Genomic DNA, 23,261 nt, shown 5'->3' on the forward strand with positions numbered 1-23,261 from the left:
AGAGGCAATTATTGTTCTTATGGCCTTCCATACTCTCTCTCCTGTCTCGTCTTTGTTCCCATCCTCTCGTTACCCTCGTTATTGATTAATGCCCTTCACCTGTTTCCCTCTTGATTTGCTCCCTTATTTAATGCCCTTGTGTCTTCTGTCTTGTGCTGGTTCATTGTGGTTTTGTGGTGAGTCCATGTGTCTTGTCAAGTCTAGTTCAGTGTATTTGTAGTTCTTGTTTTGAGTTTATGTCAAGTCTTTGTGTAGTTAGTCTTAGTCATGTTATTGTATCCATGTTTTGTTCTGTTACCCCCTCGTGGGTCTTTGTTTTATTATTTATTAAATTATTTGTTAACCCCTTACCCGCTGTCTGCACCTGGGTCCTCTCTCCGTGTCTCACCACGAGAATCATGACAATAACAGAAGGTTGTGTCTGCATACAATAAATGAAAAACAATAGTCACACTGCACGATTTTACCCCTGATTTTCAGTGCTCATTCATGTTAGTGACAATCACGATCTATGAAGGTCATGTGTTAAAAATGGCTGAATGTTTTAACATAGCTTGTTGACAACATACATTTTTACAGTGTAGCAATTGAATCAAATGTGATAAATAACCTCCAGGTTAACAGAACTGCATCAAAATCAATGAAAGGCAAATTTCAGAACTTTACTATATATCAGCCAAAAATAGCAAGCCAAAATTTATCAACATTAAGGAAAATCCAACTTTTGTAATGATGGCATTTCCAATCCCTGTTCCGACCATCTGTCAGTAAATTGTATCATGTTTACAAATGATTTCTGAACAAACATTGAGTTTGAGCAAACATTCCACCCACTAAGAGGGTCTGTATAAAGGCCTGCTACAGCCTGTAGCCAACATTGCTTTTGACTGAGCTCAGCTGATTTGGATCAGGTGGATGACTCATCATGAAAGTTTTCATTTTGTGCCTCTGTGTGTGTTTGGTTCTGCCTCTTAGATATGCGGCTCCAGCGTGAGTATCTGAAACAATATTGCATTGCTTTCTGAGCATTCTCTAAACCAGTGACCCATCTATAGTGTGCCACAGTGTAGATATGTCATTTCTGTCATTTCTATGTAGTTTTCTCCGGAAACACTATAATGAAAAATTGCATATTAAACCAATGCTTGCATAATTCTTTATTTGCTTTTCAGTTTAAAGTTGGTCCAGACTTGTTTGTTATGTTGCAAAATACAGAGTAGGATCGATAAAACTGACACAAAGTCCAAATTGGTATTGATGATTATGCTGTTGTTTTACCGAAAGCTTACTTACATATGTTCTGGGATTCAGATTTGTTGGTTTTTATAATTTTTTAACCCATTTTCCTACAATTATATTCTTGTTCTGTATCTCAGCAACCATGATGAAATAATGGCAGGTAGGCATTATCATTTCCCAATGCTATTTTACATTTTGATATGTTTTCTAATGTTATATTTATTATTTTGGATATGCATCTGAAATTTCTACATGTAAATGTTGTGGTGTTTGACTATTATCAGAATCTTTGACATCAATAGAGATGTTGTGGTGTGTTAAATATTCAATCATATCATAACAGATGAACCTGATGATCATTTACATCCTAAAGGAGAGGATCACCATGATGCCCAACTAGACCGCTGTAAAGGCATTGAGTTTGATGCCATCACCCCAGATGAAAAAGGAAACACTTTCTTTTTTAAAGGTCTACAAACTCTCCTCTTATTACTAAACCTCAGATTATTCATATGCATTACCCCCAGATCAGGTGGAGATTTATTTTTTGGACTTTCTTCATTCAGGTGACCATCTCTGGAATGGTTTCACTGGGCCCGCTGAGCTCTCAAATGGCACATTCAAGAAACTGGGTCATGTTGATGCAGCTTTCCGGATGCACAACGGGGATGATCCACATACTCATGACCACATCTTTTTCTTCCTGGTGATTTTCATTACTGTGCTTTCCTACAACATTACAAATTAAAAAGAAAAACAAACACAACAAGAGATCACATGCAATTGAATGCTGATGGAAATGTTGACTTTCTATTAAGGATGACAAAGTATTTAGTTATTACAACGACACCCTTGAGAATGGCTACCCTGTAGACATCCAACAGGAATTTCCTGGTATCCCCAACCATTTAGACGCCGCTGTTGAGTGTCCCAAGGGAGAATGCGTCACAGATTCAGTGTTGTTCTTCAAAGGTCAGTGATATAGGTTCTGCATATCAACATCATACTGTCTTTCATCTATGTTGATACAGATACACATCAATCAGTCCACAAATTCAGTTAAAATTAAATTAAAACTGTTGGATTTTTTCGTCAATAGAAACATACAAAGATAATATGTTTAAATACAATAGCATGTAAAGTAAACAGTATGTTCAATATCATCTAAGATATAGGAAATGGAATTAATAATATTAAAAGAAAAATACAAAAACGAACATCATACATAATTTACAATACATAAATTAAAATAATTACAAATTGAAATTGTTTTAGTTGCTTTCTTATTTAGTGAAGTTGAAGTGGTATCCACATATTTCTTAAATGTACGTTTTCCAATGTTTCTGGTCTTCCTAAAATATTTTATGTAGGTAAAATGTACAAATATTGTTTAGAATAAAACAAACATTGCCCACTGTAGAATCAGAATTATAATATCAAAAAATATCCTCCTTATGAATTATGGATATACCTTTCTGGATATTCTCACTGATAAATGTGTTAACATATTTCCAAAATTGTTCAGTATAGACATGTTAGACATCAAGTAAGACATGGAGAAATGTTGGAGAAAAGGTGTCTGAGTATTGCTGAGATTACTTGTTTTTGTGTACAAAACCCGGAAGTGGGTAGTTACCCTACTACTTTGGCCTAAAATCAATGGGTTAAGGTGTGCCTAAAATAAGGTGTGGGGTTGACAAAACCTCTAAATATTTTACTGCTTTAATCTATGACATGACCCGGTCATGACTTTTAAAGCTTTATTGTGACTTAATGGTTTTCACCTCACTGCAGCGGAATTGGTTTGTTGTATCACTGCACTTGTACTTTCTTTCATATAAGTGTATTTTATTCATAGCATACATTGTTACTTATCACTGTTGTGGCTAAATTTATCCTGATATCTCAATAACCATCTCCTGGTTATTTACTTGAAGATCTTAAACCAAAACAGTACAAGCGTGCTAGCGGGCTTTCTGTTTACACTGCTAAATATCATCTCGCCTTCTAGTTTTCTTGTGTGCTAACGGTTTCTCTCTTAAGCATATATACTAAGAATCACCGAGCAGCCTTGGAAAGTTGGAATTACTCTTCAAACGTCAAAAGTTATGGCTTCTTCTCTTATTATTGTCACTTGCACCTCATGGCACATGTTTAGCTTAGCCTTCTCTGTCAGCGGCGAGGGCTTTACATGCGATAAATGCAGAGAAATAACTAGGCTGGTGGGAAGATCTCAGAATTAGAGTCTCGCATCCAAACTTTATCTGAGGATGGTAAGAATATAAGGTGCTTAGAAAACACTTTGGATGCGAGCAATATTAGCGCGCACAGTTCGGTTCCGGTTGAACAACCCCCGCAGCTGGGAAGCTTTGTGACTGTGAGACGGTGTAGTCGCAGGTCAAAACATCACTCAACCGTTCCGACTACAGTGCCGAACAGGTTTGCCCCGCTCAGTGACGCACCGACTGAGAAACCTGCTGAAAGTGCCCTAGTTATCGGTGATTCTATTGTTCGGAACGTTAACATAGAGGCACCAGCCACCACAGTCAAATGTTTACCGGGAGCCAGAGGGCCTGACATCAAGTCAAATTTAAATGTGCTGGCTAAGGCTAATCGTAAATTTAGTAAGATTGTTATTCACGTTGGCACAAATGATGTTCGACTCCGTCAATCGGAGATCACGAAAGATAATATTAAAGAGGTGTGTGAGCTCGCAAGCACGATGTCAGACACTGTAATATTCTCTGGCCCCCTCCCCGCTTATCGTGGTGATGAGATACATAGCAGATTATCATATCTAAATGGCTGGTTGTCTGAGTGGTGCCTGCAGAATGATATAGTTTTTATAAATAACTGGAAGAGTTTTGAGGGCAGACCTGACCTGTGATGGTCTCCACCCCTCCTGGGCTGGAGCTTTTCTACTGTCTAGAAATATGGCACATAGTCTTAATGCTAAAACTTGACTCACTGGGGCCCAGGTCAGGGAGCAGACAGAATGGCTTAACCAACGTCTCATGTTGCAGAACACACTAAATACATAACATGCGGTAATACTTTCTCCCAAACATCATAAAATAGAGACTGTGTCTGTCCCCCGGATTAGCAAACATAAAATAATGCGTAAACCTCTTAAAGGTAATTTAATTTACGTTAAACTAACTAAACATAAACATAATACAGATAATCAACTGTCTAATCCTAAATACAATTATTTTGAAGTCATGGTACTTGATGCATCAATACCTAATACTAAGGACAAAACATCTTTAAAATTTATTCTGGCTATTGTATATAGGCCTCCAGGGCACCACACAGATTTTATTAAAGAATTTGGTGGGTTCTTATCAGAACTAGTACTGTCTGCAGACAGAGTCCTTGTTGCTGGGGACTTTAACATTCATGTAGATAATGATACAGATGCTTTAGGAATGGCTTTTAAAGACACTCTTAACTCCATGGGCGTTAGTCAACATGTGTCAGGACCTACTCACCTTCGTAATCATACTTTAGATTTAATTTTGTCTTACGGTATAAACGTGGTCGATGTTAAAATCCTTCAGCAGAGCGAAGACATCTCAGATCATTATCTGGTATCATGCTTGCTTCAATACCCAATGGTGGCAAATCAAACTCCAAGTTACAAATATTGTAGAACAATAACTTCGACTACAAAAGGTGCGTTTCTTGATAATTTGCCTGAATTGTCTCAAATCTCTAGCATGAGTAATAACGTTGAAGATCTTGACTTTACCATTGAAAATATTAATGCCACCTTCTCGGAAACGCTAGACATAGTTGCTCCCTTGCGCTTAAAGAAGATTAAAAATGACAGACCGACACCGTGGCATAATGAACACACTCAGGCTCTAAAGAAAGCGGCAAGAAAAATGGAGCGCAACTTTAAGAAAACTAAATTAGAGGTATTTCGTACTGCCTGGAAGGATAGTATCAAAAAATACAGGAAAGCCCTAAAAACGTCTAGATCTGCCTACCTTTCATCACTAATAGAAGAAAACCAGCATAACCCTAGGTTTTTATTTGATACAGTGGCTAAATTAACCAAAAATAAACCGTCAGCGACTTCTGATTCTGTATACCAGCATAGCAGTGTTTTTGATTTTGTATTTTTTGAACTATTTTACAAATAAAATCCAAGATATTAGAGAAAAAATTATAACTATGCAACCAGAAGTGAATCCTGCTGAACAAACGACTAACTACAGCGCCTCTAAGGAGAAATTAGAAGGAGAAATTTATTTTCTACTATAGATCACGATGAACACTCTAAAATCATTAGATCATCTAAATCAACTTCATGCATGTTAGACCCAATACCTACAAATCTACTGAAAGAGATGCTCCCAGAAATTATAGATCCTCTACTTAGCATTATTAACTCATCTCTGACATTAGGACATGTGCCTAAAGCTGGACATGTGACTGTTATAAGGCCCCTTGTCAAAAAACCCCATCTGGACCCTGGAGAACTAGTTAACTACAGACCTATTTCGAATCTACCTTTCTTATCTAAAGTTCTGGAAAAAGTAGTCTCAACTCAAATATGCTCCTTCCTCCAAAGGAATGAGATTAATGAAGATTTCCAGTCTGGATTTAGAGCACATCACAGTACAGAGACTGCTCTGATTTTAGTTACAAATGATCTGCTTATGGCGTCCGACCGAGGTTGAATCTTCTTATTGGTGCTGCTAGATCTTAGTGCTGCATTCGACACCATTGACCACAGCATGCTCCTACATAGACTCGAAAATGATGTATAGTCGTGATGTATAGTTATGCATAGTCGATATAAAAAAGTGGATGAGTAGCAATTTTTTATTACTGAACTCGGACAAAACTGTGTTACAAAAAGTGTTACTTATCGGACCGAAAACCGCCCTACGTAACAACCAAGAATACTGCTTAACCATTGATGGATCTTCCATAAAACCCTCATCTTCAGCTAAGAATCTTGGCTTTATATTCGATAGTACTCTGTCATTTGAGAACCAGGTCGCCAACACCTGTAAAATTGCGTTTTTCCATCTTAAAAATATATCTAAACTTCATCATATGCTGTCACCATCAGAAGCAGAGAAGCTTATACATGCCTTTATGACATCAATACTAGATTACTGTAATGCACTATTAGGTGGTTGCCCTGCAGGCCTATTACAAAAACTCCAACTGGTCCAAAATGAGGCAGCTCGAGTTCTTACGCGTACAAAAAAGTATGAGCATATTAGCCCGGTTCTGTCAACCTTGCACTGGTGACCTATAAAGCATCGCATAAATTTTAAAATCTTGCTTATTACCTATAAAGCCTTGCATGGTTTAGCTCCTCACTACTTGAGAGAACTTCTAACGTATTATAGTCCATCACGTGCACTACGCTCTCAGGTGTCAGGTCAGTTGGTAATACCTAGAATTTCAAAATCAAGTGCAGGCGGCAGATCCTTTTCCTATCTAGCGCCTAAACTTTGGAACAGTCTTCCCAGCACTGTCCGGGAGGCAGACACACTCTGTCAGTTTAAATCTAGACTAAAGACGCATCTTTTTAATCTTGCATACACTACACTATCATAATATATATATTTCAAAGATCTAGGCTGCACTAGTTAGATCAACCGGAACCAGGGACACTTCCAATAACAACTGATGCATTTGTTGCATCAAAGAGTGCAGAACAGTACTCTACTCTCAGGTTACTCTACTCTACACTCTTCCAAGGTTACTAGAGCGGGCAGGATGCATTCCAAGGTTACCGGAGCGGGCAGGGCGCAATCCATTCCCAGACCTGACAAATGCTGGATTAAGGACGTGGCGACTCTACAAAACTTCAGTAGCTATTAGATTATTAATGATAATTTTAAATCTAACTTTTTTATTTTGCCTTGTTGTGCAAGCACTGTCGAGCTTGTGCAGAGGCAGCAGTTTTTGCCAGAGGGGAACTGGAATCCCCTGGTTAGGCCTGGTTTCCCTCTGAGGTTTTTTTCTCCTCCAATGGAGTTTTGGGTTGCTCGCCACCGTTTGCATACTGTTTTGCAATGTTTGCCTGGCCGGGGGGGCTGCTAGAATTTGATAGTCTTATTTAATTAACACTGCATATAGGAATTTATTGTGTGTCTGATATTTTAAAAATGGCGGTTGCTAACAGGTAGCTAAAAGCGACTACATCCTTTGCCGGGGACATTAAACGTTTATTTCTTCACTCATAGACACCGATCTCTAAAAATGTTTACTGTGTTGCATTATTTGCGAGATTTGTTTGAAAAAGTTGTCAGAGGCTTGGTGGTTGCAATCGTAATATAATCTGTTTATAACATCATGTTAGCTTTTTACTTCTGGTATTTAGGCTTTAAAATAACAAATATTGTGTTCATCTATAAAGATTATCATGTTAGACAAAAACAATGACACTACTTTTGTCACAGCACTTTAACCTCATAAACAACTTCACACGACAGTTTTTTAACCAGTTTACCAATATTTTAATAATTGTACACAATTAATCTTTTCAGGAAATAATGTTTATCATTTTGACATCAAGACAAAATTAACAAAGAAGAAAGTCTGGAGCCACTTGCAAAACTGCACATCTGCCTTTCGCTGGCAAGAGCATTATTACTGTTTCCATGGTCACAACTTCACCAGATTCCATCCTGTTTCTGGGGAGGTGACAGGAGTGTATCCCAAAGATGCTCGAAAGTACTTCATGAGATGTGGTGAAGGATTTGGTGAGTTTATATGTTTATTTTAAAGGAATCAGGACATTTTATTATGCATTGAATTTTTCACCTAATGTCTAGCTGAATTGGTTCCTTAGGTCATGAAGCTGGTATGAGAAAGCTACAATGCAGTGACATCAAACTGAATGCAATCACCACAGATGATAAAGGCAGAGCATATGCATTTCAGGGTAATTCAACATTATGACAGCACCTCAAGTGGTGAATGATGTCTGTAAATTTATATTTTTGAGCCCAAGCAACGCATGTTTACTATTTATGCCCTTATAATATCTGTTGGCTTTTGATAATCCTTGGGACAAAAACACCCACGCAAACCCCTTTTACGGGACCTTTCTTCTATTTCTTCATATTATTATGTCTAGGGCCATTAGGTGTGCTTACATTTAGGCAGATTTGGGGTGTCTATCTCAAACCTAATGTGATCATTCCTTTAAGGTTTCACTCATTTGATACTTTTTTGGCAGTGTAGGCAATCCTGTCCAGAACGAGACTGTCCAGAGACTTTTTTTGTCATGCTGGTTGGAAGTCTCTTAACATCCTGATGGCAATCAATAAGTAAAGCGATACAGTTGTATTTTTATAAATATATATCGTCTGTGAAAGGCGAGGGGGCAAAACTAATTTTGGACCAATTACTTTCCTCGGTCGGAGGGCAATGATACGTCGTGTACAATGTCAGTCAGCTTATTTTGCATTCCATTACGCAGACATCATACGTCATCAGCGCGCTCATGTGCAATGTGCAAGCAGCGGGGCAATGGCGGACAGAGAGCAGGTACTTGGAGATGTTCCTTATTGTAGAAATGTAATTCACTTTGTACTATAAGGGTTTCTCACTGGTGAATGTGACATGACTTTACTGGAATATGGAGCGATTTTAGTCTCATTAATTATTCATGCGTAAAACAAGATACACACATGCGTAAACAGTTTTGCATGCATAAAACCTAATTTACCTGCACATAGTATATATTTACATTTACGAAAAACAATTCACGTGCGTAAAACAAAACTATTTTCTCACAAATTACGTTTCGCAAACATACAGCTGCGCACATAACTTTCGAAAAGTTAAAATTTACGCGTTTGTCTTGTTTTACGAATGTGCAAATCGTCACACACGTGTGAATCGCCTTGGACGTGTGTGTGTGTTTTTTGAGACTCTCCTGGCGACGCAACCCCTTCCACTTGGGTTGTCGTACTCTTTAGCCAATCAGATTCAAGCTTACCATTCAACCAATTACAGGACTCAAGGAAAACGGCTCTGCGCAGCTTTGGTGCAGGCGGCACATATTTTGTTTTGTAGGCTTGTCTGTTTTTATGTTTTTAAATGTTGCTTACGTTACCATTACGATGTGTTTGTGGTTGCCAATCCAAAATAATAGAGTTGTTACATGAACATAGATGATTTTGGTTAAATGTGGAATAAAGTTTTTTAATCCACTGCAAATCTTCAGTTTCCTCCCATTTTGCGATTCATTGCTGTATGGCATGTCTATTTACCTTATCGTGTTTCTATCTGCGGTCAGTAGTATTGTCAAAGACGGTTTGTGTCGTTTTTTTAAATTAAAATCTGATAATACTAGTTAACTTTAAATGTAGTCATTTAGTAGTATGGGTCTATACAGGCTAATATATCTATCCATTAGTAAAATAATCCCTTCAATGGCGTTTACAGAAGCCAATAAGGAATATAACACGTATGTCTTACTAGACTATATAAATTTACATGAAGAAAGAACTACAAAGTCAGGGGAAACATTACAGTATTTCAAACTGACTTGACAGAACGCATAGTGAAATGAGACCAGGTGGACAGCAGCAAAGTAAATTGAGTATTGTATTTTATTTAACAGTAAAAAATATAATAAATTGTACCCACAAAGCTGCGCAAGCGTGGAAAAGATCGTAATGTGATTAACGTGCGGTGAGGGTGATGCATCATTTCCGTTCTATTTGAGCCAAACTGCACTAAAGTTGCGCAGAGCCGTTTTCCTTGAGTCCGGCGCCCTTAGCGGGTTGTGATTGGTTGAATGGTAAGCTTGAATCTGATTGGCTAAAGAGTACGACAAGTGGAAGGGGTTGCGTCGCCAGGAGAGTCTCAAAAAACACACACACACGTCCAAGGCGATTCACACGTGTGTGACGATTTGCACATTTGTAAAACAAGACAAACGCGTACATTTTAACTTTTCGAAAGTTATGTGCGCAGCTGTATGTTTGCGAAACGTAATTTGTGAGAAAATAGTTTTGTTTTACGCACGTGAATTGCTTTTTGTAAATGTAAATATATAGGCCTACTATGTGCACGTAAATTAGGTTTTATGCATGCGAAACTGTTTACGCATGTGTGTATCTTGTTTCACGCATGAATAATTAATGAGACTAAAATCGCTCCATACCGATCAAACAGCTTCTGGTCTGTACGCTCGCTCGTGTTTTGGAGGAGGCGTGGTTTTGGATGATGGTTCGCGAGAGGGAGGGATCGTATGATTGCACTGCTTGCAGGCAAACGTTAGCATTTTCCAATTGATATTCTCTACATTTAAGCCCGCAAAAAAGAGTCAAGGCTGCATGATTTGTGTCACTGTTTTGGCTTAATGGACAAACCCAAGAACAGCATTAAATATGCATATTTCAAGGGTAATTTAAACCTGCACTTGTTTGTTCACATTTCATCCACCCATGAGTTTTAACATTTTGTAGCCTTCTCTAAAAATCTCTGCAGCCTGTATTTGATATATATTTTTTTACATGTTAACTTACAGGTTCTGTCTATATGCGTTTGGATACACACCTTGATGGAAATCACCCTTTCCCTATTTCTAGGCAATGGAAGGAAATCTCTGGTGCAGTGGATGCAGTTTTTTCCTATGGTGATAATATGTATATCATTCAGGTAAAGTAACCTAACATAAATTTAAATTAGAAGAACCACACCATTTGTTTTTAGAATGTGGTTACATCAAACTGCATACAAAAACTGTTCCAACTGTTTTTATAAAATACATTTCTTTCCAGGGTGGTCAAGTTTATATCTACAAGTCAGCAGCGCATTACATTCTCATAGAGGGATACCCTAAACCTCTGAAGGAAGAGCTAGGCATTGATGGTCCTGTGGATGCAGCATTTTTGTGTGCAAATCAGCACATTGTACACATTATACAAGGTAGTTAACAATATGTAATTGTCATTAGTCATGGCTGCCCATAATGGGGTTCATTATCAAGGACTAAAGGGACATATAGACATTACTCAGTTAATTGTCAGATGGTCTTTTTGTACAAAAAGCAGAGGGAAAGACACTGCATTTGCCGAAATGTTGCTTTTGACGACTGTTTAGCTTTGTTTTTATGCCCTGAGTTCATCAGAGCAGTCTCTTCTTGCAAAAGATGTAGAACGAACACAAAGTCAATTGCAATTTTTGGAATAGTCCAGAATGTTAATCTTTCTTTGAATCTTCACATATCATAAGTCATTTTCATCCTCAGGTCAAAAGATGTATGACATAAATCTCACAGCAAGCCCCAGAGCCATTAAAAAGGAGATGTCGATTCCTTTCCCTAAAATTGATGCTGGACTGTGTGATGCTGATGGGGTGAAGGTGTTCATTGGTCCAGAATACTATGAGTATGGAAGCCCAATGCTACTACCTCTAGGCAAGGCCAGCCCTCAACCTCATAAAATTTCTCCAGAATATTTTGGCTGTGAGCAATAAAGGCCTTTTCACGACTTGAATAATTTTGTGGTACTATTTCTTATTCTAATAAATGACACACATTTGACATATACAGTATTTTTGAGCTATTTAATGGGATTTAGACACCTCATCCCTCCATGATTTCACGAGTTCACCTGCGCAGATAACAGCGATGTTGATAGGGATAATAAAGCAAGAGCTTGGTTATGAAGGTTATGCGTATTTGGCGTGCTGTTCGGGAAGCGGGCTCCGAGCTCGCCAGATCTATCCGAACCCGAAACACTACACCTTGGTCAGGGTGAGTGCGCCGAGCTCGGAACCGGTTTGAGCCCAGAGCACACCCCCCGGGGCTCTTGCAAAAGAAAAGTGAGTTTGGGAGAGGAGCCGGGGTGGAGGAGGGATGCTTAATCTAAGGAGATCGAGCAGGTAAGATGGATTCTCTATTTATGAGCGAGCTCGCTATGGCTAATTGTGTATGTGCAGTGATTGCTGATTGTGGACCAGCCGGCTGATTATATGCTACGGCTCCTCCCGAACTTTGTTAATTAAACATCCAACCCGTTCTCATCAACCTGCGTATAAATAACACGACTTTACACTTTCAAACGGCGTATAATGCATACGCCAAAGTCACATTTTGCGTGCATGGGATACGCCAATCCCTGCCATTAACTTCAGTGGGGAGCAGATGCGTCCAAATACCACGCTTATCTCAACTGCAGTGACGTCACCACCAGCGATATTCCTTTCGCTCAGTTCACCGTATGCGTGCCATCTTTAAACAGGTGAGTAAGGGCAACACAGTTTGTAAATGAGGTTATTGGTAATTAAATTATAATTACGGTTAATTATTTTAGTGTTTCTGCATCACGTTACATGGTGCCATGTGTCAAACGGCAGCGCGTGCGTTGAAGTTTCTTAATGTAACTTCGCGCTGCTCAGTTCGCACAGCTGGTAACGTTAGCCTACCATTGACATTAGCCTAAGATCAATTCTACTGTATTAACTGTTGCAGTTTGAAACACACTAACAAATAAAACTGTGCTTTATGGTGTTTTGACATGGCTGATGACAGCACTACTATTCGACAGACTGAATTAGTGTTAGTTTATGTTTAAACTGAAGTGGTAAATTAGCCTACGGGGCCCCGGGGGTCAATTAGTTGCGCTAACCAGTCCGCACTCCTAAACCGGATTTATTCCCAAATTGTGGGCAACGGGACAGCCTGTTTACTGCCTATACAGCGTGCCCGTGGGTAAGGCATGTTGATGCAACCTATATATGCAACGGTGTCCCGGTAACCTTATTGCTGACGCCAGATCAGTATTTCGCATCATACGGCCTGCAATCTCTATATCGTTGGTATAATTAAACTACTAGGCATTACTAGTTGCTTGCAGATCCACGATACACCAGGGTTGATCTTGGCTCCTATTTCCGGGTTATTTAAGTTCTTATGTCATCACTTAAGCACGATTTAGACAGCGGAAACCAAAATAGTTGATAATGATATCTTATAGGTTTCAGGCAGATCTAACGAACACCTTTTTTGTTTTAGTACTATGTCAAGTGGTGAAAATATAAACAAACTGGAAGCTGTTCTTCAGCTTGGGGATGCATTTGTTGAAGAGATGCAGGCAAGTTTCAGTCTTGTTACACAAATGTGTAATTAATTAGTTAGTTTCCAGTTAGTTTATAATGCCTATTTTCACTCATCTATGTTTCATTATATGCTATGACCATAAAGAAGTCACAGACTCAGTCACAGACTCCGTCTCAGAAGCCTGAAGTCACAGAACGACCTAAAGTGACCTGGTGGAAGAGGGACCGTGATGGGCAGCGTGTGACCACCAGCAAACGGAGGAAAAAAGGATCCTCTGCTGGTTAGTGTCCATCTTATAATTGCATGTCAAATACATGTGTTGATGTGTGATTTAGAGTAGGTGCATTATGATAACAAAATCCCAAATACATTCAGATTTTATTGTGTCCTTGTTGCAAGTTTGTCTTTTTTCAATGTTTATTTGTACATTTGGCAAAGAGTTCGAAAGAGTTTTTCTAATGTTGTTCATGTTATTTTTACTTTCAAACAGTTGGTACTTCTCAGGGTGCTAGCTCCTTCATCACAACTTTACCATGTACTAGCTACGATTATCCTGGTAAGTAGAAATACTACTTTACAAACACTTAATAAGGTATGAATCATACAAAAAATATGAATGAAGTAAAAAGGTAGTCTCATTATACCTAAATTTTGCTACGTTTAGTAACTAGCCAGCTGACAATGTTCCTTTCAAAATCTTTTTTGCACCGACTCCCAAAACATGCCCAAATATTAAAGTTACCACAGTTTGGTGCTTAAGCTCTGTTTACATCACAGAAGTAGGAGAACTGCATCAACAGCATCAGTGTTTCTTAACAAAACCATGTGTTGGTTGTTCAGTTTCACAGTTAGGCGGGCAAAACTTCTGACATCCAGCACCTACACAGAATGTACAGGGACTTGGGTTTGATTGATTGCCCATTTCCAACTACCCTTTACTTTTTCTGCTATCACTGGACTGTCCTTGTGTTAAAAGCAATGGAAATGGCACATAAGGAATCAGTGGTAGTGGAATTGCAATGTTACATTTATGGTATGTATGCATGTATTTTTCTCTTTCCCTCTTTAAAGATATTATAAAGCAGAGGCTTGAGGACCTTCTACAGGATTCACTGGAGGGCATTGAGGAACAAGATTTAGCTCAGCAGCCACCATCGTACAATTGGTGTCAAAGGCAAAAAGAGGTCCAACAATGTTGGCAACAAGCGAGGCCACAAAACCTTGCCAACTTGTTGTCTGCTCAAAATATTGTCAAGAGGATGTGTAATCACTGTCACCTAAGAGAAGCCATCATCCGTTGTGGGGAATGTTTGCCCTCAGAGTGGTTTTGTACAGACTGTGATCAATTGGTACATAAATCCCACACCCTGCACAGTAGACAAACCACCATAGATGGCTTCTATAAATACATTCCACCAACAGAGTTTGTGAAACTCCATGATGACCAGTACATCATCTGTGAACAAGGTTGGTGTCTCTGTTTCAATGGATGTAAGACAACATTGTTAAGTTAAGCATTATGTTTTTCAAGTACTTCCTCAAAATCCAACATTATTCAATGTCATTCTAATTGTCATCGGCTCCTGCAGATTGTTTGCTGCCAACAGCTTTTCCTAAAATGATTTGCTCCTGTGACACTGGTGATGTTGCAGTCTCTGTTGGTAGACCCATCATACTGGTTTGCATAAATGGTAGGGTTGCGTAAAAAAAATATTATTTATATAAAGCTGGGGGCACACCACGATATAATCAGGCTGTTTAAAAGACTATAAATAGGCCTTACATTTTTTTATAAGATTCAAAACATCTTTTGTGGCCTCAGCTTTACATATTACTTTACTTCCTTTTTATGTATTTGTCTTTTATGTGCTCTCAGGTCGTTATAATCTTCACGTTCCGGTGCTTTCATGTAAACATTGCAATAAGCAATGGGCCCCAGAAATCAGTGACTTTGTAAGGAGTGGTTACTGGCCAGCTACCATGCATTCGCAGACACTTTTCCACCAAGATCTGTTCCGTTCCTTTGAGGCTATGAAGACAGCAGCTCCAGGAATGTCAATGAAAGCCTTCACAGCAATGCTGGACCAAAGAACAGAGCAGTTTGGAAGAGTGAGTAAAATTTGAAGCTGTATTATCAGATGTGGACCGTGACTTTTCCTACAGAGGGGCACAAAAGTCAAAGACTGTTTTACAGAAGTTGTGCCGCTCAGCGGACATGTTTGCAACACCTCTGGGCAGTTATTTACGTCATAACAAGTCCACATTTCTACTTAAATGGAAGGCAGATCTTTTTTAAATTACTGGTAGAAATCACAATTAAACATATTTCCTGTCAATAACTAGACCTGACAAACTGACATAAATTTGGCTTTGTAAGCTTAAATTGCGCTAATAAACCCCTTTTTCAAGGTCGCATCATCTACTTCGCCTGCGCACAGGCTGGTGAGCAACTCATGAGAGTCCCGCCCCAGAGAATCATCAAGCAAAACTGATCGAGGATTAGCTCGTTTCACTGGAAGGCATGACTTCCTTCGCTAGAGTGGGCATCTTGAGCATTGCATTCCTTCTCCGTTAATTTGAAATCACAGTGGCGCGTCTTGTTAATATCGATATCTTTTATTAAGCCCGTCATGTCAAAATGTGTGTTAGGTGCATCAAGTAAACATATGTGGATCACCTATGTGCCTTCCTCTAGATGTGTCAAAAGGATTTATGATAAAAGAGATACTCGCATTCACAAGATACTCGCAAGACAGTCGATAACACTTAACTCTGAGTACACCCCTGGGTTTCTAACAAACACAAGTGTCTCTTTTATCAAAAACTCTTTCAACGGGTCTGAAGCAGGTACATATTTTGAAGTGATGCACATAGGTCACATGACATGCCAAACACATAGTTTGACATGACATGCTACACACATGATGGGCCGAACAAATATTTAATATTTTTGCCAACCCGAAAGCAAAGTCCCAAGGCATCTCTTATTATTATGCTGGACAATATGGCAAAAATTGTGGTTGAGTCTAAGCAAGGCATTAATTAAAACATACCCACATAAGTTCAAGGTCCACAAGTGGCTGTAATATTTTAGGCTATTAAAATAAACTGGACAAAAAAAATACTAGACAGCTTTGTCGTTTACACCTGTCTTGCATTTGAAAAGGTACATTAACTAGGTATTGTACATAGTAAATTGAAAGCTATACTATAACTTATTTCAGACTGGCAAAGTGAATGCAGATGCTTTACAGAGGAGCTTTCTGCAATATGTGTACTGCAGCTATGAAGAGAACCATCTTCTGGGAATGGAGCCATTTGTCTGTCCAGCCTGTATGCCTGAAATGGTGGCAGTCTCAGTGGATGGCAACAGAAAACTCTACAGGTTCCAGAAAACAAACCAGTGAGTTTTGCGCCAATTAAAAAAAAAACAATGTAGTTAATACACGTACTTGCTATTAACATTATCATATTAATATAGTTATTTTATAACTTTTGTTATTTAAAATTAGGCTGTTACTACTGTAGCAATTGAATATGACATCTGTGTTAGAGTTTGTACCATTTGTTTAAAAAATATGCCATATAAATATAATGTTGTGTAAAACTTCTTACTACTGTGGTTATCCAAAATATATTTTTTTCCAGGAGTGAAGAGCCAGGGTTTTTTGATGGAGTGTTTTTAGCTCAAGACTCCGAGGTGTCCAGTTTTGTTGAGGAAGTCAGGGGGGCTGTCAAAAGTGTAAGTCTTCAATCAGGAACGGGTCTCTGGCTTATTTCATAACTAACTGGAAGTAAAGTTATAAACAATGTAGTATACTCACAATATTGGTTGCCGCATATGTGTGACATATTGTCTGTATTCGAATTGGTTTGTTATCATCTAGTGATTAACAAGGGAAAGATGGGTTAGGTGGTCAGGCAATAAAAGGCACAATCCTGTAAATACTGTAATTGTTGTTGTGTCTGAGTTTACAGTTCTGCTGTTTAATGTCCTTGAATTAACTTCTGACATGCTGAAACATTGTTAGACTACAGGAAAAGCGATGTGTGGGCAATCCCATTGGTCAGCAGCAAGGGAGACATCAAAGCAGGCCAACAAGTTAGATGAAGAAGGTGTTGAAATCGCTGTTTGCAGGCATGGATTCCTCCTCAAAGGTTTGTATTGGTCTTGTTAAATTGCATTTAAAATATTCGTTGATGATCTGAAGCCTTTTCTTCACTGTGCAATGTGATCTTTGCATATAATTTTTTTTCAAAAGGTCTGAATATGTATAGAGGAGAAATCTTTGCATATCCAATGTTTCTCCAAAAAGAGTTCCAGAGTGCTACATTTTTGGCCATGGATGTGACCTGCCGTTATGTGCCATACCTGGAGAAGGTGTCAAAGGTCTTGGCTCATCTTCAGCCTCTTCAGAAAATGAGACATTGCTTGTCTGTGATGCATGCCAAAGCACACAATACAAAATGCGAGGTGATGCTTTTAACTACATGACTTCGACATTTCAGGGAATGATGTAGCCAGCAAATAATGTGAAGTGCCACATTGAATGACACTGTGACCTAAACAATAACCCAGGAGTCTGTTATCAGTTGTACATGAGTTCATATGTGAAGTCTTTTATAGCTGGTGTCCATATGCATTTATATTAATCTCCCTGTTGTCCACACTGTATAACAAGTTCACTGCTTCCTGTAGATTCTGTGGAATGCAAGAAATCAGGAAGGTGCTGGAACCACTCTTGGTGAAGAAGTAGAGCAAGTAAATAGTTTTCTCTCCAGATGTGCCCTGACCACAAAGTATATGGCCAAGTCAGGTTTGTCCTCAAGTTCCACCCCACCCAAGCCTGCAAACAGACACATACCAATATTTTTCTATTTATTGTGATTTTTCTATTTTTCTTTATAGTACGAACCGATATGCTTACTATCCATGCTATTGGGTGGAATCTGCGTAAATATAATGGCCTCCACATTGCCTTGTCTTCCAGATACAAAAAGGTATGTTCCAGGATTAAAAAAGGATGAACTTTTTTAAATGATTAAATTTGAATTTACAGTCAACCAAAAATGCATCACATGTAATCCCATGTAGCTATTGTAGGTGTGCAGGACCTCATCTATGTATGTGTAGTTGAATATGTTATTGTATTAAATCGGACGGGAAAATATACCTTTTTGTTCTTTGAACGATTATTTTACGAAATTACAGGATTTTATATTGCTCGTTTGCAGACTGTAGAAAAGACATTTGATGTCAGCGAGAGCCTGAAGAAGATGCAGGACCAGTTGCATTGCTGTGATGACATGCTAAAGCAGTGGATTGCTGATGTCAAGCAGTGGGCCAGTCCAGGTCTCCATGTTTTCAGCATTCATGCATTCTCAGCTTGTATTTCTGATATGTTCAAAAGGCACTTGTTAGTTCTCATACTTTGTGCAAGTATCTCAGTTGTTTTCTACAGATCTAGTTTCCATTTCCAATAAGGAACTATGAACCTAAGGATTTCACTTTTTTTATTAATCCTTACGGGGAACATGGTTACTTATGTTCAGAGGATATAGTTTTTTTCAATCTAGAATTAGATTGTCATGGGGTCACCACCTTTGATGTTGGATAGGCGACATAAACCCCCATCTATGAGTTAAATCAAGAAAGACTGCCATAAACAGGGACTCTAGAAAAGTGATGATAATAATGGAGACTTCATGGAGCGTAGATGCCTATGCCTCTTTGTTGCTTGGTCCCTAATTGTTTCTGAAACGTGCAGTCAGTGGAGGCCCCATTACATTATAAGAAAACACAAGATTTTGCTGTCCGAACTAAACATCGTCCTAAAGTCTGTCTGTTTCTGCTTTACCATGTGCAATTAACAGACCTTAAGTGTCTTTATTTTTATTTTTTCTTTCCTTTAATTTAGGAAATGCAGCAGCCAGTCCTGTTGATGCCCATGCTTTGCAGATCTCCATCGAAGCACTGTTTGTGAGCATTTGTCAAAAGAAGCACTACCTTTATAGACAAAATGGTATGTTATGTTAAATGAAAGGGATGCAAATAGAAGTTATGTTGGTTTCTTTCCATTACATGTCATGACAGATCATTTGTAAAACAATTGTATTTGCTCTTAATACAGATCGCAACAAACAGCGCCATAGGATAAGTCAGAAGATTGCCCAAGAAAAGAAACGCTTGCTAGAGGAGATTCAGAAATACAACCAAGACCCTGATGTTGACCCTGTGGACACAAATTCAGTTGTGCAGAATCTCTCTAACAAAGCTGCAGAGAGCATGATCTGGCCTTGGCAGGAACAGAACACAGGTATGTATGAAGATTTAACTTTTCAGATTTATTTAAAATGCATCATCATTAAATTAGTTTATTAATGCATTTGTTCATTCTTTTAGATGGTGTCGATATTATGACCAAAAAGAAGCTCTTTGACAAAGTAATGCTTGTCTCACGACTGACCGAAGAAAGGCAGATCCTCCTGAAGGAGATGATGCAGCACTGTCAGTACCTTAAGGACTCCATAACAAAGGTCCAGTCACTGATGGCCACCGTTTCACTGTGCATACAAACAGGAAGTAAGTGTAAACTATAAGGCTCTATGCACTTTAAAATTCATAGGTCAAACTACTTTCAAGTAAAAAGCAATCATACTAGTATATGCTCGAAAGCTAAATCGTGGCCTTCAAAGATTATTTTATCCGAATTGTTTTTAGTCGTACTTTAACTAGTATTTTAGATTTGTGTTAACATAAATAAACTCAATCTGATAAAATGTTCAGTGTGACAGTAATTCCATTACTCTTCATGTGTGTACTTTTAGGCTACCCGAATGGATTCACAGAGGAGGGGTCCAAGGGCCTCATCGCTCTTCTTAAGAAAAGACTGCATGACCTCAGACACAAACAAAAGACTTTAGCATGCACATACAGAGGCATCCTTGAACCAACTCCTAGGCTGGTGGAAGAGGAGGAAGGGGAAATGGAGGAAGAAATGGACTGGCAAAGTGACATCAGCTCTGAGGATGACGATGATGATGCAGAAGCAGAAGCAGAGACTCAAGTCACTTGACTCAAGTTGTAATTCCTTTTCCTTCGACTGTTTTGTGTTTACATAATTAATACACATGTATATATAATTTAAATATTCATATATTTAGGATATTTTACATGCATATTTATGTGTATGTAATGACAACATTTTCATTTTTGTATTTCCTATTCCTAACTTTTGAAACATCTACTATAGTATGTAGGTTTGTACATTTGCTTTGACTTGGTATCATCAATTTATTTATGCACATTTAAGGAATAGTTCAGCCAAATATACACATTTTGTCATTTGCTCACCACGCAGTTGTTACAAACCGGTTTACATTTCTTTGTTGTGCTGAACACAAATTAAGATTTTAATTAAAGTTCGCAACTAAGTCTTTTGTCCTATTATGGGAATCAATGGTGACCCAAAATGATAAACATTTGTTTAAATCTTAATTTGTGTCTAACACAACAAAGAAATATAAACAGGTTTGTAACAACCGTAGGGTAAGGAAATGATGACAACATTAAAATGTTTGGGTGCACTCTTCCGTTAATATATAGAAAGGATCTGCTGTCCTATATGCATAATATCTATTGTTATCTGTGATACCATATGCTCATATTTTACTCTCTTTTGTTACTGAGATTGTAAAACTTGTAGATATTATGTATGCAACTGATGTCAGTAAACACTTACTGAGACAAGTGTATATATGTGTAAATGCTAACGAAATACAAATGTGATTTGTCAGACTATTGAGTTGTCTTTGGCTCATCAACTCTTAGGAGACGAGAGAACTGAGAGCATTGAGAATCAACCTGAAATCGATTTTGGAACATCAGAAGTCGTCACATCATGTCTCATATAAAAGTAGATATGCGAAACGTACTTACTGTGCATAACTGTAGATTAATACTGACTGTGCAGCATACATACTACGTGGAACCATCTAAATATTTATGAACCATATATATATACATATCCACATGTTATACAGAGAATCTAAATAGAAACAACATTATTTAAGCAATATTATTTACAAAATATACATTTTAGCAAAAACCCAAGCTGATTGTTTTTTTAAGAAGCTCAGTGAGCTGAGGTCTTGAACATTAATGAAAGTAAATTTTATTCCAAAATTCCATCCCATGGTACAAATAAGCCACAAATCTGATGTGGAGACTGTCATCTAGATGTTCACAATAGTGTGATTTTCAGAGATACAGTAGCCTACATGTAGGAAACATAGACAGAGGGATATTGAAGCTAAAACTTTATATGACCCTGACCATGTATAGGACTATTCAGATGGTTTGGAGGGGGTAAAACACTCGCTTTGAACGATATTGCTCAATCGAATGGGCGTTATCAGCCTCATACATATAGGACAGAAGGGTCGAATGCCATTATTACTCATCCACATGGTAATCACAGATACAAACCCAAGAGATGACTCCCGATCCAATCAGATTATCTTTATTTCTTGTAATTGTTTGTTGGCACCGTCAACTTAGTACAGACAGTATGTATGTGTAAGCCCTGTTCCTCAAGCCCATGGAGGTCTAAAGGCCCTGAAGAGTTTAGCTCCAACCCAGGTAAGACACACATGAGCAAGCTAATCAAGGTCTTCAGGATCACTTGAAAATCACGTGCAAATTTGTTGGATCACTGTTGGAGCTAAACTCTGCAGGGCTTTGGCCCTTCAGAGTAAGATTTGCTGAACTCTGATCTAGACCGTGTGTCAGTAACAAACAAACAAACGAAAGGCTTTATTTTATATTGAGCATTCAAGTGCTCTGTAAAACTAGACCTGAGCTTGTGTCTATAAAATTAGATAATGTAAACTTTGTTGTAGAGCTAAACCAAATACATTGCTGGAAAGGTCTCGACCTGGAATGTAACATGCAACATTCTACATGGCTCGTTCTTGAAATATTGACTTTTACAACTTCACCTCATTGCACGTTTGAATATGTATAAATCAGCAACAAAAGTGGCTACAGATATGGGATCAATTGTTATAGTGAGTTCTTGACCTCAGCTATCATGTGGGGATATAACTGGGGGCACTGTCAAATAGGTTAAATTCATTTTTACCCATTTAACACATTTGATCTCGGATTGCATGGTTGATTGTATTATCCCCTAAACCTCTCACTATGCTCTCCAGTAAATATTAGCAACTTTCACTTTTATGAAAAAGACTATTGTTTAAAAACTACAAATCCCTATAGCTACGTAATGCAGATAGATACGAATCAGCACTACAGTTGTAGTTCGTCTGGTTCAGGGTTGTAAAACAGAGTAGGCTTGTAAAATAGGGTTGTGAAAAGATATATCTACCTAATATATCAAATATCTAGTACAGCTGAACTAGTAATTGAGCTGTATCTAGATGATCTATGTTAACAAAAAGTAAATGTGTTGTTTAATTTGATCATTTATAGCTAAAACACGAGTAGAACGCGCAAACTCCGCCCACAACACAATACTCATTCCGTAACCTTTTTTATTGCAATTGAAAATAGAAATGTAACAACATGTCAAGATACAATTATATTTCCTTACAAATTACACTTACAACATTACAGTATTCAAATAGAGACAGGAATATACAACTATACATTAAGGAAAAAAGAAGAAAGGGGGCAGAGGGTACAGACGACAGCATATTTATTTCAAATATTTAACACAAATTCTAATTGCTTTCCTTTAGATATCTTTCCGTAACCATCTGCTACCAAAACTGAAAATAACCTTATTTCTCAAAATCGAAGGACAAATTATGAAAAGCGATGGCATTAACATTACAATTTTAATTGTTGAGATAACAAGTTGTTTTTCTGTAGTTAAGTTGAATGTTTAAGATATTGTGAAGAAAATACTTCCGGACGGAAGAACGTAATGAGAGTTACATCACAGCG

The 23,261-nt window shown here is 38.1% G+C and overlaps 2 protein-coding genes and 1 long non-coding RNA gene across 6 annotated transcripts; all 3 read left to right on the forward strand.

Annotated features, from left to right (window-relative positions):
- The first annotated feature begins 798 nt into the window (after positions 1-798).
- hpxb (hemopexin b) lies at positions 799-11,830 on the forward strand. 4 transcript variants are annotated; one of them, XR_013787179.1, is made up of 11 exons: positions 877-990; positions 1,377-1,399; positions 1,583-1,708; positions 1,806-1,945; positions 2,058-2,211; positions 7,758-7,973; positions 8,063-8,155; positions 8,696-8,763; positions 10,757-10,887; positions 11,010-11,157; positions 11,480-11,830. XR_013787179.1 is itself a non-coding variant. In XM_079465414.1 (10 exons), the coding sequence occupies exons 1-10, from the start codon at positions 926-928 to the stop codon at positions 11,704-11,706; spliced, it is 1,323 nt and encodes a 440-aa protein (XP_079321540.1). In that variant the 5' UTR covers positions 799-925; the 3' UTR covers positions 11,707-11,830. The 4 variants fall into 4 exon arrangements, 3 of the variants coding, with proteins under 3 accessions (XP_079321540.1, XP_079321542.1, XP_079321541.1); XM_079465414.1 differs by lacking the exon at positions 8,696-8,763 and having other exon boundaries at positions 799-990; XM_079465415.1 differs by lacking the exon at positions 8,696-8,763 and having other exon boundaries at positions 887-990; positions 1,613-1,708.
- Positions 11,831-13,435: 1,605 nt separating this feature from the next.
- On the forward strand, positions 13,436-14,643 carry LOC306899869. The gene is made up of 3 exons (XR_013787241.1): positions 13,436-13,571; positions 13,782-13,847; positions 14,363-14,643. It is a non-coding gene; the product is annotated as an uncharacterized lncRNA (long non-coding RNA).
- Positions 14,644-18,095: 3,452 nt separating this feature from the next.
- Positions 18,096-21,091, forward strand: LOC306899223 (uncharacterized protein; the record flags this gene model as incomplete). The annotated part of the gene is made up of 7 exons (XM_079465338.1): positions 18,096-18,108; positions 18,201-18,292; positions 18,527-18,644; positions 19,210-19,314; positions 19,423-19,608; positions 19,695-19,874; positions 20,120-21,091. The coding sequence occupies 7 exons, from the start codon at positions 18,096-18,098 to the stop codon at positions 20,365-20,367; spliced, it is 942 nt and encodes a 313-aa protein (XP_079321464.1). The 3' UTR covers positions 20,368-21,091.
- Positions 21,092-23,261: the final 2,170 nt, after the last annotated feature.

Source organism: Barbatula barbatula, assembly GCF_947034865.1.
Source record: "Barbatula barbatula genome assembly, chromosome: 10".
Taxonomy (NCBI): Eukaryota; Metazoa; Chordata; class Actinopteri; order Cypriniformes; family Nemacheilidae; genus Barbatula; species Barbatula barbatula.

Coding starts and splice junctions, on each gene's coding strand:
- hpxb (XM_079465414.1), top strand. CDS start 926: ATGAAAGTTTTCATTTTGTGCCTCTGTGTGTGTTTGGTTCTGCCTCTT. Junction 991..1,376: donor CTTAGATATGCGGCTCCAGC/GTGAGTATCTGA, acceptor TCTGTATCTCAG/CAACCATGATGAAATAATGG. Junction 10,888..11,009: donor ATAATATGTATATCATTCAG/GTAAAGTAACCT, acceptor ATTTCTTTCCAG/GGTGGTCAAGTTTATATCTA.